Here is a 14411-nt window from a genome sequence, read left to right on the forward strand (position 1 = left end):
ATCTTTAGGATGAATAACCTTGGTAGACTGGACCTCTAGGAAGCCATCCCGTTTATGTTAATACTATTCTAGTAATACCTAACATCAAGTCTTGAAAGTTAATATGACATCCTTCATTTAAAACATTCCATCACCGTCTCATATTGAATTGAATTGGCATCCTTCAGTCTCAAGAGACTATGGTATCCTGCTATGAAATCGGTGACTGCCACTTCCCGTGTTGTTTCAATGCTGTATGCAAAGCTGGAGTGTCCTCTCCAGAGCACGAGGCCTGGGTATAATTTAATATGGAGGACAAACTGTTATCCAAGCAGCAGATTCCCCCTCTCCACATCACTGGAATAGTCTATTGGAATGGCAGAGCCGATACGATTAATTCCAGCTGCGTCACAGGAGTCACCAGAACGTGATTGTACACAGTCATGAACTGCTTTTGGGACTCTGGCTCCGGATTTTGACTCCTGAAGTCTTTTCCAATAATAGATATAGCCACCAGGCAGTGGAGGTTTGAAATCAGAATTTCCCTTCTCCTAGAAGATGGTTCTACCATTTTACCTGCCGTTGGGGCATAAAGACCTTTCCTGCCTTCAAAACGTTTGACCATCTCCTGTAACCCTGGAAAGGGGCTCTTATGAGGTGCTACCAGCTGGGACAGCTGAACTAAGGTTTTTTTATGGAGGTTTTACTCCTCCGGCACTCTTCCGTACTCCAGGACGCCCAGTTCAGCTCCATTTGCAGTGTCCATTATCTTCCAACTGTCACTTTCCAACCATTCCACTCCACTAGCTCTTGGCCTATCAGTTTCTTTACTCCTCTGTTTCTTCAACAAATTCCAGCCTCACAGTTAGTTTATCAAGCTTTTCTCTTTCTTGCCTTTCCCTCTACACACTCTTCAACTTACACATATCTATCTCTACAATCCAGTACAATCTACCATCTCATATACACAACAAAATGTACATTTTGTTTCTCCAAACAAATATAAAACAGGAATCTACCATTTATTCTATGTGAACGGTCCTTCAAGTAGTATGCAAGGTTTCCAGAATCATATGTGGTCCTGGCACATCAAGTTGTACCCTCAAGACTATAGATTATATCCCTTAAAAAGCTTTCTCTCTCTTTTTTTTAAAACATAGAACCACTGTTCCCCACAGTCTATCATAAATGTCATATTTGATATCCCAAAGATGCTTTTCCCAAAGGCAACTGGACTTTCTTGGCTTTTTCCTTGAAAATGTTTCACTTCTCAAATAATGAGGAAACCATTCCCTACCATTCAATTAAGAACTGAAGAAGCTTCTTGGATGAGAAGCAAAATGTTTTTAAGGAAAAAAAAAAACCAGGAAAGTCCAATTGTCTTTTGGAAAAGTACTTTGGGGACATCCATGACCTGGATGATTGAGAAACTCCACAGACTGCAGTGTCTTTTTACATACAATACTTTCATGATCCTGTCCATCATTCTTTGTAAATAGCTGGAGGTTTTTTCTCTTATTTGATTTCAAACATTTGTACAATTAGGGAGTGGGGGAAATCCTGAGAAACAAACCTAGAAGGCCTCTTTTTCTATCACCAACAAGACAGAATTATTAACAACTCTGTTGTTCTGTTTTCTGTTTTAACAATCAAGAAGCTTCATTTACTCTGCTTTACATACAGAAATTTTTTAGCTATCAAATAATATCCTGACTGTCAGCATCCAGATTTCATGATACTATTTCTGATTCATGCCCCTAATATACAAAGGGACATAATGACAACATTAAGTATTTCTTTCTCATTTCATGTGTTGAAAAACGCACCCATCTGATTTAATCAGCTATTGGCTGGGTACTAATGTTGTATTTTTATGAGTGGATTTATGCAACCTTCAGCTACTTATTTCTCCCAATATATTCAATATTTTGAAAATTCTAAATTCCCATTAGCCAGGGAATGGTGAAATGATAGCCTGTTTGAACAAAGTTAGTAATTATTACATTATATTAATCTTTCGAAAACCATAGGAGATTTTCTTTCATGGTTTGCTATATTGGGTCAGGCTTAATTAAAATTAAATTTCCATTAGGACCTTTAAGATATAAATTAGAAATGTTACATCAAATGCATTTTATTTCTGCTAAATAATCTGAAATGCTTTCATTTTATAATTTCTAGTTGCTATTTTACACAGCATTCTCCAGGAATTTTATTCAGTGGAAGCCTCATTGAACTAAGGATAGCCTATGCAAGGATACTTTATATTAATTTGGAATTCAGGAGATCATATTGGCCACTAGACCATAATATGTGTGAAGATGGCTTATCATTTGCATCCTTTTGAGCTTTCCTGATTATCTGTAGCCATATGAAACTCTTGATTTTGCAAAGCTCTTTGCAGTTTGCAGAAGCTTTGATTGGGCCAATAATTGGCGATTGAATAGTCAAAAGTTGGTTGATCTGAAAATCTGTTTTGAAAGTCCTTTATTAAGATAACTTTGGATGGACATCCTTGGGCTGAGTCTCCATAAAATGTCTCCACAGTGTAATGAACAGCTTCCTAGTGAGCAGTATCCAAAACAACTACTAGACATCTATTGAATCATTAATTTTTTTAGGGAAATGTTCCATGCCATTTCAAATAATTTGTATGCCATGGCTGTCAAGCCAAAATCTTCTTAATTAAGAACCTTCAAAACAATATTCCAAATCAGCAACTTCACTTATTTCTTTTACCCTGCAATCAGCAGCAAGGTGTTGGCTGAATCAGCATTCCTGGCAGCTATGTTACCTATGCAAAATGTTACGTGAGCAACAGCATTGCAAATCACCAAAGAAGCCCACATGAATGTACGTAAGGAACTATATTATATTGACTTGTCTAAGATGGCTGGAATTCTGATTGACCATAAGTGAAATGAAGGTTCAAAGATTTAGTAGTCTATGAACCATATAATAGCAATAGCATTTAGAATTATATACCACTTACAGTGCTCTACAGCCCTCTCTAAGCAGTTTACTGAGTCATCATATTGTCCTCCAGCAGTCTGGGTCCTCATTTTAGCGACCTCAGAAGAATGGAAGGATGAGTCAACCTTGAGCCTGGTGAGACTCGAATTTCTGGCAACTGGCAGCCATCAGAATTAGCTGCAGTACTATATCCTAATCACTGTGCCACCACGGCTCATAATCATAAATATCAGCCTTATTTGGAAGTTACCATTGCGGCAGCAATGAAAAGTCAAATCTGTAAATCTGTGTTCCGTTTTGCCAGGAAATAACCTAGCAGGACATGGTTACCCATTTTCCCCCCACCTTGATGTGATGGGACCACAAATCCTAACATTTATCAATCACACAAACACATGATTTAGCCATACAGACTGTGGCAATTCAGTACACTTGCTTTTTGGGTCTGTTATAATTTATTTATTGAAACATTTAAAGGAACATAGTAAGTAGCTGTACAAAAGGAAAATAAGACAAAAAGGGACACAGCTGATAACAAGAAGATTTCAGTAAATAAGCAATGAAAAATCATCATAAGATTTAAAATCCTGTATTTCATTAATCCTGTATATATGTATAGAAATGTATAGAACTAAGTTCATTATGTTACTTTTAAGAAACTCAAAATCTCTTAAAATGCTTAAAAAGCAGAAACATAATATTGATATTGATAGCACCACTATATGTCATTGTTCCACAATTAGACATAAAAAGGGAAGACATAAAAATAGAAAAATGAAATGGAAAAAAAATGAAAAAGAAAGAAAAGAAAAATCATTAAAAGCAATATATTGTAAACTACGTTGGTAAAATCCTTTTAAGAAGATTGCTAAGTAGGGCTTTACCTGTTAGCTTTAAGTGAATATGCTCTGACTTTACCTTCAGACATTATCTACGGTATGTCTGACTGAAGGTCATAATGCTTATCTCTGTTTCTTGGCCAAGAGAGCTAGCATTGACCGAAGACATTTTCCATAGTCATGTAGCCAACATGGTTATATGCCAAAGGCACACTGAACGCTATTATCTTCCCATTGAAGTGGTATCTATTAATCTACTTGCATTTGTAAGCTTTTGAACTGCTAAGGTTGTGTGGTGCTTGAGTCTTGAATTGAGGCTATCAGCTTTCCAGATGATAAGCTCAGCATCTTTAACCACTGAGCCATTGCTCCCCACCAGTTAAGCTCTGAACCAATTAAAATCATCTCCATGCCCATTTCAGCCATGCAGTCAACCCATACTCTAACATTTAAGAGGAACCCCTATGCCAATTTACTTGAACTCTTCCCAAAATTGAAACTGGCCTTATCTAAGGGGCACTAAGATGAAATGGAAGAGAAGAAAAGATAGAAAAATATAGAGATCACACAGATCAGACAGAATTAACCAATGACAATTGAAAAGGAAGAATTTGGCTTTAGTCATATTTACCATTGAGGCTGCTCCTGTCAATCAAATTAGTGTCAACAGGCCAATAGGCTCCATCTCCATGACGACCTGAGGAAAAGAAAACAAACATCAGAACTGAATAGCCAGCTAAGTCCAGAGCTTGAAAGGGTGTCAGTGGGATGTTTAAACCAGTCCATATTGTTAGAGAAGGCAATATTTGTAGGTCAACGTGAAAGCAGATTTTCTAAAGTAAAATCTTGGAGGGCTTTGACTCCAGTCTTGCTTTACTATCTAGGATTGCTAGTTTAAGGTGACAAAATAGGAGAAGAATGTGGTTCCAACGGGAAAATTTGCTCTCAAAGGATGACAGTTCTGATCGAAAAGCTGGGCATACTTCCCATGACCAACACAAACTCCTTTTTCAGTGGTTCAAGTTCTCTGGTAACTTCAGTTTTGACATTTCTTTTCTAGTCCAGATAGATTCTATCAAGTGCTAGCCTTTTTTCCATAGCTTAACTAAGATGCTTAACTTTTGGCACACGTGTCCATAGAATTGGACAAATGGCAAAAGTTATGGGACAGAAACTATAAATTGACATTGTCCACTGCGTATAAAGAAAATTTATACAAAATGTTTTGTAGATGGCACTTCCCACCAGCAAGATTAGCCAGAATGTTTAAGGATATGTCTGCCAAGTGCTGGAAGTGCAACCAAATCCCTGGCATTTATTACCACATGTGGTGGACATGTTCAAAAGGAAAAAAAAAAATACTGGACTAATATACACACCCGGCGAGAACAAATGATAAGAGAACATATAGATTTAAAACGGGAAATATTCCTGTTGGGCATCATACCAGACAAATATAGTAAAAGAAACACATATTTAATAGTATAACAGCAGCCAGAATTGTGTTCGCACAACATTAGAAGTGTGAGGAGATCCCCACAGAATAAAAGATAATAACAAACATTTTAGAATGTGCAGAAATGAATAAACTAACATTTGAAATTAAAGAAAAGGAACAATGAATATTTTGAGGTATGGGATCTGTTCTATTGATGGTTAAATAAGAGAAACAGGAGTTAGAATCTCGAAGATTACAAGAGAAAGATTAATCTCACTATTAGGGTTGCTTATTGTAACTTATTAATTTTGATTAATTTTGATTAGTGTTACTAATTAATATGTATTAATGTTATGAGGGGAAAGCACTGTTATTATGAAACTACCATTAGAGAATACTATGATTATAATTATGATTATGATGAATATTATTCCAAAGAAATGTAACAACACACTATATATATGGATTTGGAACATGTTACTCTTTTTATCTAAATTAATAAAAATATTTTTAAAAAACTCTTGCAACACATGGAAGAGAAGAGGGCTGTGTAGAACTCAAAAACTCTCCTGCACGTAGACTCCAACCACCACAGATGACTGAAAAGTGCCTCTCACATAGAAACTTTCAGCTGTAATTGCTAATGGATATTTGGTGGCACTGATTTTTTTTAACCTTCTTTGCAAAGGGGAGATACAAGATATTCAAGAGTTCTTTTTGATTGGAGCAATATATAAGCCCTTGTAGGTAGGTAGATGGAGAGAGAGAAATAAATGAATATTTCATGTATGGTAAAATTGTACAAAAATGACTTGATTTCTTATAATTGCAGAATTTGAAAAGCTTTCACATCATGCTAAACACTCTTTCTCAACTATCTTTGAATATCCATAATAACTTTAGACTCAGCAGTGCACTCAAAGAGGCTTGTTAGTTTCAATGGTTTAGCCAAATAATAATAATGATCTAACAAGCATGAGTAAAGATACTTTGCTCCACACTTTTGATGGGTTATTTCAGCATGTAGATGGTACTGAAAAAGAGCCAACTCTAAGTCTTGTCATCTTATGCTTTACCTCTAACTGCTTTACCTTGTCTCTTGATAATGGAGGTTGATGGATACCAGCCATGTCCCAAACTACAGAGGAATAAAAAAGCTATGTTCTCCAAATAAATAGTTGTTTGGGGGAAAATGCCAACTAACTTCTATAACTATCTGGTTCAGTACAACAAGCAAATAGGATGGGTACTGAATTTAACGGATAGTTAGGACTGCAGAAAAAAAAAAACACCACTTGAAACCAGCCTGTCTTCCATTGAGGACTGTATACTGCAGTCAGAAAGAGGGCTGATAAAATATCTACAGACCCCTCACATCCTGGACATAAACTGTTTCAACTCCTCCCCTTGGAATGCTGCTTTAGGGCATTGCATGCAGAAGAGGTATTCAGCAGATTCTGACCAGTTCTGTAGAACCGGTAGCAGAAATTTTGGTAGTTGGGAATATCACCTCTTACTGGCCCTGCCCCCATTTCTTCTCTGTCTCCTGAGTCCCAGCTGATTGGCTGGGTCTTCTTTTATTGCCCTGCACAGGAGAATGGAGCTGGAAAGCAGGTTAGTGGGGTGAGGAGGCCCTGCCACACCCACCAAGCCCTGCCACGCCCACAGAACCAATAGTAAATTTTTTTGAATCCCATCAATGATTGCATGCCAAAACAACTAGACAAAGAGACAATACTGTGCTGAACACCTAATTTACACAATGCTGTTTTATGTCTAAGGATATTTACCCATGTAGTAGGGCTGGATTACTATTATCCTTCTCACTTTTCCTACTACTTCTCCTGATAATTCATGATGATATTATCTTGGTGTTTGTATGTACATTGAGAGCTTGTGCATTAGAGACAAATTCCTTGTGTGTCCAATCAAACTTGGCCAATAAAAAAACTATTATTCTACTGTACTCTACTCTACTCCACTCCACTCCATTCCATGAAACCAAAGCATTTGGTGATATTGCAACAAAATATAGCTTGTTGGCATGCAAAATCACTGGGCTCCTGGCCAGGGAAGTGCTAAAGACCTAGGAAGCCTACAAAATTAAGATTATGTGGCCTTTCAAGATGATGCATTACAAAGGCACAGTAATGTAAATTATTATACAACTTCCATACTAGAAATGCTACTACAGAAGAAGGTGGATGACCTCATTATGGAGACTCTTCTGGTGCTTCAAGTTTCTGCATTTCCAAAGAGGGTTCTTTCTCCGCCCTCCCTTTCTGACGTTAAAATTAGCTAATAGAAACATTTATTCTTTATTATGCTCATAAAGTGACCCTTTTCATACCTCTAGGAAAAGCACCAGCCTGCTTTATGCTATCAGTCTGCTTTTCATTGCTGGGTCATCTTCTCCCATCATCTCATTTTTGCCAGCTTATTTGAAGTATTTTATAATAGTCTTTTTTTTTTCTTAGTAAAAGAACCAAACAAACACACCAAAAGGTTTCTCATGAAACAAATTCAGCAATCACTTATAACTTCTTGGAGAACCTGTCATGCACTTGAGAAAGATGATGTTAAATTGAGGAGCTGATTTTTTTTCATTAGACAAAGTGCTTCCAGATTCTGTATACCTAAAATTATTTCTCTTAAATGCTTTTTCCTGTCAATGTATGAAGTGCTCTGGCATGAAAGGCACAATTAGGAATGCAAAGTCATTATCATCATAGGAGCTTTCAGCATAATCAACTTCTCAGTCAAGTTAATTGCAGAGTCATTGGCATTTGATCCTCAGTAAAGTTGCACAATATTGAGTCATAATCATTAGGACTGGAGAGCAAACAGGCCATTTTCATAGTCACAAGCCCAATGTGTCTCTCGCCCTTTATTTTCTTCTTGTTTAATGCATGCAGACTAAAATAATATTTCATTTAGTACCTCTATCCCTTGGAAAGCTTCAAAACTATTTTATGTATGAACAATTTATACAGAGACATATGGCAAATATTATCCCTTTTCTAGATTACTTGGACTGACCATAATTTTTTGCTTTGAATTCAGCAGGGATGAAATTGCTTTACTTTTCAAACCAGAAATCTCAAGGAATAATGGTTCATTTTAATGTGCATTTAAGTTGCATTTAACTTCTATTTTTAAAAAAGAAATGATTGAATACATGTTTTCTTTCCATTCTTTTGAAATTACCTATAATCATCAGAAGAAGTGATGGAACTGTAAGGACTTCTTTAAAAAAAAGAAAATTATCAAATCAGCATGAATTTGTCAACAGAAGTCTTGACTTATCCTTTAAAGGGGAAAATTTCCAAGTAAATTGTGGGGATTTTGCAAACATAATGTAGACAGAAATAAAATCCAGAACAATCTTGCTAGGTAAAAAAAATGGAGTGGAAAGAACTGAATAATCAATTAATTCAATAATTCAATTTATATATAAATAAATTTATTATATGCAATGGTGCAATTTGACTATAACTGTCAATCTATGATTTGATTTTTCTTTGAGGACTAGTTATGCAAAATTGATAATTTTATTGGGTTTAGTTACTTCTGCAACACAGCTAGAGTGTGTTGTTTAATCCAATGCATGACTGGGTCTGTTTAGAGCTGATTGAATCAAGTGACTCTTTTTTGGTGTTCTCACACACATGAGTTCCCCCTATAGCTACTTAAGTCAAAGTTATTGCGGGGACAGGTCCTTTAAGAAAACTTCAGCCAAATTGTAAGAAAGTCAGTCAAGAGCAATTTGTGTATATTTAGTCTTGAGAAAAGAAGACAGAAGGAGATTGGGAATGAGACTCCTAAAAGAAAGTCATTTAGATGGTGAAAATCTCACCTTTATTTAGTTCAACTACTCGAAAGAGTTCTACTTAGGGCTGCCCTTGAAGACTACTAGGCAACTACAATTGGCCCAAAATACAGAGGACCATATACTCTCTGGCTCCTGACATTGGGAACATGTAACACTACTTTTATGGACCTGCATTGGTTGCCAATTGGTTGACGCTACAGTTTCCAATCTGCAGATACCATCTTTTTCAAGGCATATGGAATGAAAAAAGACATCTGCCAAGTATTGTTATGAGATAGTCAGGCACAAAAGACCAGGTCTAACATGAATATATGATTCAACTGATGTACTGCTAAACTGCCTATGAGAGGAATCTTCTCAACTAATGGCTAGCACCTTTTTGAGTTAGATAAGGATCAGCCGAACCTTGGGATAGAGGGTTGGACTTGTGGCTGTATAAATTCTAGGCTATTCCCTCTTTTGCTTCCACCCTCAGGTTCTGCCACTCCTTCTCTATAGTTACTTGCTAAGGCTTGTGCATGAATGTTACTGGATAAGAGACTGAACAATAACTATTCCCAATCTATTTTATATTAGTGGAATTAAGAAACTGATAAACATTGGTATACTTTCTTTTTTCACAGGAAATAGAATAGAACAGAATAGAATTCTTTATCGGCCAAGTGTGATTGGACACACAAGGAATTTGTCTTGCTGCAAATGCTCTCAGTGTACATAAAAGAAAAGATACATTCATCAAGAGTCAAGAATCATCAGGTACAACACTAAATAATATTCATAGAGTACAATAAGCAATCAAACCATACTAGGAAACAGTCAATATAAATTGTAAGGATACCAGCGACAAAGTTACAGTCACACAGTCACAAGTGGGAGGGGATGGGTGACAAGGAGTGATGAAAAGATTAACAGTAATAGTAGTGCGGACTTTGTAAATAGTTGAACAGTGTTGAGGGAAATATTTGTTTAGCAGAGTGATGGCGTTTGGGAAAAAACTGTTCTTGTGTCTAGTTATTCTGGTGTGCACTGCTCTATAGCAGTGGTTTCCAAAGTGGGCAGTACCGCCCCCTGGGGGCAGTGGGATGCCTTAGGGGGGCACGAAGAGGCAAGGGGGCTGGCAGAGGGGGTGCTAAGAGGTGGCAGGGGGGACATTCGAGGCACCGGCTCTGCAGGTTCACTCATTGACTGTAGCACTGCTCCAGAGCCAGCGCCTCCAATGCGGAAGCGGTGGCACGTTACCTGCGCCATGGCTGCGTTGGATGCACACACACCCTGCCACCTCTTAGCACCCCTCTGCTGGCCCCCCTTGGGGATGCAAAGAGGTGGCAGGGGGCATTCGAGGTGCCAGACGGCCCTGCAAGTTCACCCATTGAGGAGCCGGCTCCGGAGCAGTGCTACAGTCAATGGGTGAACCTGCAGGGCCGGTGCCTCGAACACCCCCCCTGCCACCTCTTAGCATTCCCAAGGGGGCCAGCAGAAGGGTGCTAAGAGGTGGCAGGGGTGTGTGCGTTGAACGCGGCTGTGGCGGCATGTAATGTGCCACCGCTTCCGCATTGGAGGCACTGGCTCCGAAGCAGTGCTAGTCAATGGGTGAAACTGCAGGGCCGGCTGGCACCTCGAATGCCCCCTGCCACCTCTTAGCCCCACTCTGCCGGCCCCCTTGGGGACGCTAAGAGGCATCAGGGCGGGGGCGTTCGAGGTGCCGGCCCTGCAGGTTCACCCATTGACTGTAGTAATGCTCCAGAACCGGTGCCCCGAATGTGGCAGCACATTGGGAAAAGCCGCTGCCACCGCTTTCCCAAAGTGCCACCACTATCGCATTCTGTCTGTCTGTCCATCCGTCCATCCATCCATCCATCCATCCATCCATCCATCCATCCATCCAAAACGTCTATCAGTTTGCCTGCCTGCCTTCCTGCCTGTCTGTTTGTCTGTCTCTCTCTCTCTCCATCCATCCATCCATCCATCCATCCATCCATCCATCCATCCTTCTATGTTCAAAGCGCTGGACCCACAGTCACATCAGGAAAGTAGAGCAAAGCCAGTCTGAGAGGGAGGAAAGGAAGGAGGGAGGGAGGGAGGGAGGGAGAGAAGAGAGAGAGAGAGCGAGAGCTGATGCATCAGATTGAATGAGGCCTAGTTTAGACTGAGGCCCTTTTCCACATTGAAACCTCTTTGGCTTGTATTAAAGGTTTTGTGGACGAAACATGGTCAAGACTATCAGGAAGCTCTCACATTTTGTTTAGGCTTTAAACAGGATCCATTGGACCAGATCTCCACCCTAAAAATTACTTTTCCCCAATGTATTACAGTACAATTCTGAAGAAGGCAAAACCAAAATGTACTGGTATATTACAAGGAGAACACACACACACACACACACTCCCTTCTAACCCTGCTGGAGCAGGTGATTGGACTAGAATAGATATCTCATTATCTTTCTCCTCCCTCCCTCCTTTATTATTTTTTTCTGTCCCTTCCTTCCACCCCACCCCTCTTTCTTTGTCCTTTTTTCTTTCTTTCCCTTTTCTCTTTCTTTTCTCTCTCTTTTTCTTTTTCTTTTCTCTCTCTCATTCCTTCTCTCAGGCTCATCCCTTTGGATCAGGGGTCGCCAAACTTTTGGACCTCAAGGACCACCAAACTCATAATTTTAAATCCTGGAGACCACTAATATTAATTTTGACTGACGGTGGCTTTCTGGCGTTGGTGGGGAGAGAGAGAGAGAGAGATCTGATCCAACCTCTCTCTTTTCCTCTCTCTCACACACACAGGCAGGGGTGGGATTTAGACTACTGATCTAAAGCTGTCAAAATTCCAAAAACTGGTCAAGTAGCTCTGGGGAGGCCAGTCATACATTAGAACACTTGCTAAATAACCGGTCATTAAGTGAGGACCACTTGTATTTGGTTTGCCAGTCACCTGGCCATGCCCACCCAGTCACATGACCAGCAAGCCACGCCCACCCAGTCATGTGACCAGCAAACCACACCCTCAAATTAGGCCACACCCATAGAAATTTGAATCCCACCCCTCGGTGGGGGGCACCGAGGATGAGTTTGTAGCACCAAAGGGGCAGTGGACTGAAAAAGTTTGGGAACCACTACTCTATACATCATTTTGAGGGAAGGAGTTGAAATAGTTTATGTCCAGGATGTGAGGGTCTGTAAATATTTTCACAGCCCTCTCTTTGACTCATGCAGTATATAGGTCCTTGATTGAAGGCAGGTTGGGAATAATTGCTTTTTATAATTTATAAATCACTCCTGCCTCTAATCAGTTATTGATACATAATGACTGGCTGACAAATGACATTAGTTGTTTGGTAGAACTGTATTTCCAAAACCTAAATGCAATATCTTTCAATCTCCATATGAACCTGTTAATAGTTAAGATTTTAGTTAAGATTTTAGCAGGCCTAAAATTAATGATAGATATTCTGAACATACAATGTATTTAAACATCACCCAATCTTGTTGATCACTATAAATTCAGAATGCTGAACTAAAGAAGACCAACAATAAGCATTTTCATATATAGAGAGAGAAAATGCATGCATGTGGTATTTTATGGCAGGGATTATAGCCATCTTGTCTTGCTAATGGTAGTTGTTTACTAGTCCTGATTTGTTAAACTATAATATCCCTGTTTATAATTGATCTACTTACCTCTCCCAAAAAGTGAAGACAGATAATTATTTTAAAACTTGGCCATGTTTATGAAAAGAGACAGTTATTATGATCCTTAATTCTAAAAATACTAATCATGATTAATGTTTACTTCCTTCCCACCAAAGACTACATAATCCTAACAGCTGCTAAACTCCTGAATCTTCTGGCTCTTTCAAGTTCTTTTTAAAAACAAAACAATAAGAATGATGGCCAATTATATTCTATTATCTCCAGAGCCTGCTGTGTATTTCAACTGCAAGAACTCTTTCAAATTCCTAAGCTCTGAACGTATTACCTTTTCATCTGTTTTATAAAGATCAGGAGTGGGGGGCGGTGGCAATTTTTTGGGTGAGGAGACAAATAAGAACAAGAATTCTTGAAAAATTCTTTCCCCCTCTTTATCTCTGTGCTGACTGTAGATACCCCAAATCAGAATCCACCTGAATCCCTCTGCATTGTCCTACACTGTCTTCCATTTGACAATGTTCCTCTACACACACACACACACACAAACAAACTGCTTTTGTTTTTGTTTTTTTCGGTGGCAAAGAGACCTCCAGCATAGAGCAAAGCATCTGGGTGAATGCTGGAATTAGAAAATAGAAGTAATTTGCAGAGATGCCACCACCAGCTGAGTGGAAGTATTGTGACAAGACAGACTAGACATTTTCTGGTTTGCAGCCAAGCAACATTCAGCGGCAACAGTTCTGTGCTTCGTGTAACCAAGCAGCAACACACTGGCTTTCATCCAAGGAAGACAAAAGGATGAATTGTCCTGTTTTGTTACAAAAGCAAATATAATAATAATAATAATAATAATAATAATAATAATAATAATAATAATAATAATAATAATAATAATACTTAGAGACGGGGAGAAAATTTTTAGCTTCTGTTTGTCTGTTCACTCAGACAATCAGCAGAGATTTTATTAATGAGATTAATGCAGTCAACATCCAGGGGCCAGTGCCTTGTCAGATGTACCATGCCAATTCTTGTTCAGGAATAATTGAGCAATTGGAATGGAGTCCTTTGCTTAGAGGTTACAATGGAGGATTCTTCCTGATAACTGTTCGATGAAACTTTGAGTTTCATCCCACTTGTGATTGTAGGACTGTAACTTTGTCGCTTATATCCTTACGATTTATATTGACTGTTTCCTAGTATGATTTGATCGTTGATTGTACCCTATGACTATCATTAAGTGTTGTACGTTATGATTCTTGATTCTTAATGAATGTACCTTTTCTTTATGTATACTGAGAGTATTTACACCAAGACAAATTCCTTGTATGTCCAATCACACTTGGCCAATAAAGTATTTATCTTCTATCTTGAGAGGAGGGTTGGCAGCTGCATTCAAAGTGCTGGTGGGTTTTATGCAGCCTGAATTTGCCAGATATACACCTGTGTCCTGGAATCATCATCAATATTTGGGCAGGGACTGTGACAAATGAGCTCTAAAAATGAGAGAAATAAAACTTTGAAGATGGAGGTTTGTTCTGCGAGCTTGTGGGTTGGTTTCTGAACATTTCTTCATTCTTCGGAGTTTAGGAGATGACAGAGTTAGTATTCTTTTTTGGAAGGGCTTCAGGTATGGGTATGTCAAATGAGGTTCTTGTGATGGGAGTGCAGATTACCAGGGTTGGAAGGGACCTTGCAGGTCATCTAGTCCAATCCCC

The 14411-nt window shown here is 38.8% G+C and overlaps 1 protein-coding gene across 1 annotated transcript in view; it reads right to left on the reverse strand.

Moving 5' to 3' along the window:
* DCC (DCC netrin 1 receptor) overlaps nucleotides 1-14411 on the reverse strand; it is a 1175771-nt gene that overhangs the window by 81749 nt on the left and 1079611 nt on the right. The window contains exon 22 of the mRNA XM_087927493.1: nucleotides 4423-4488. Within this exon, the coding sequence (XP_087783619.1) occupies nucleotides 4423-4488 (66 nt within the window). The remainder of the gene's footprint in view (nucleotides 1-4422; nucleotides 4489-14411) is intronic.

Source organism: Pseudonaja textilis, chromosome 2, assembly GCF_049901715.1.
Source record: "Pseudonaja textilis isolate UNSWEBS1 chromosome 2, rPseTex1.2, whole genome shotgun sequence".
NCBI classification, from domain to species: domain Eukaryota; kingdom Metazoa; phylum Chordata; class Lepidosauria; order Squamata; family Elapidae; genus Pseudonaja; species Pseudonaja textilis.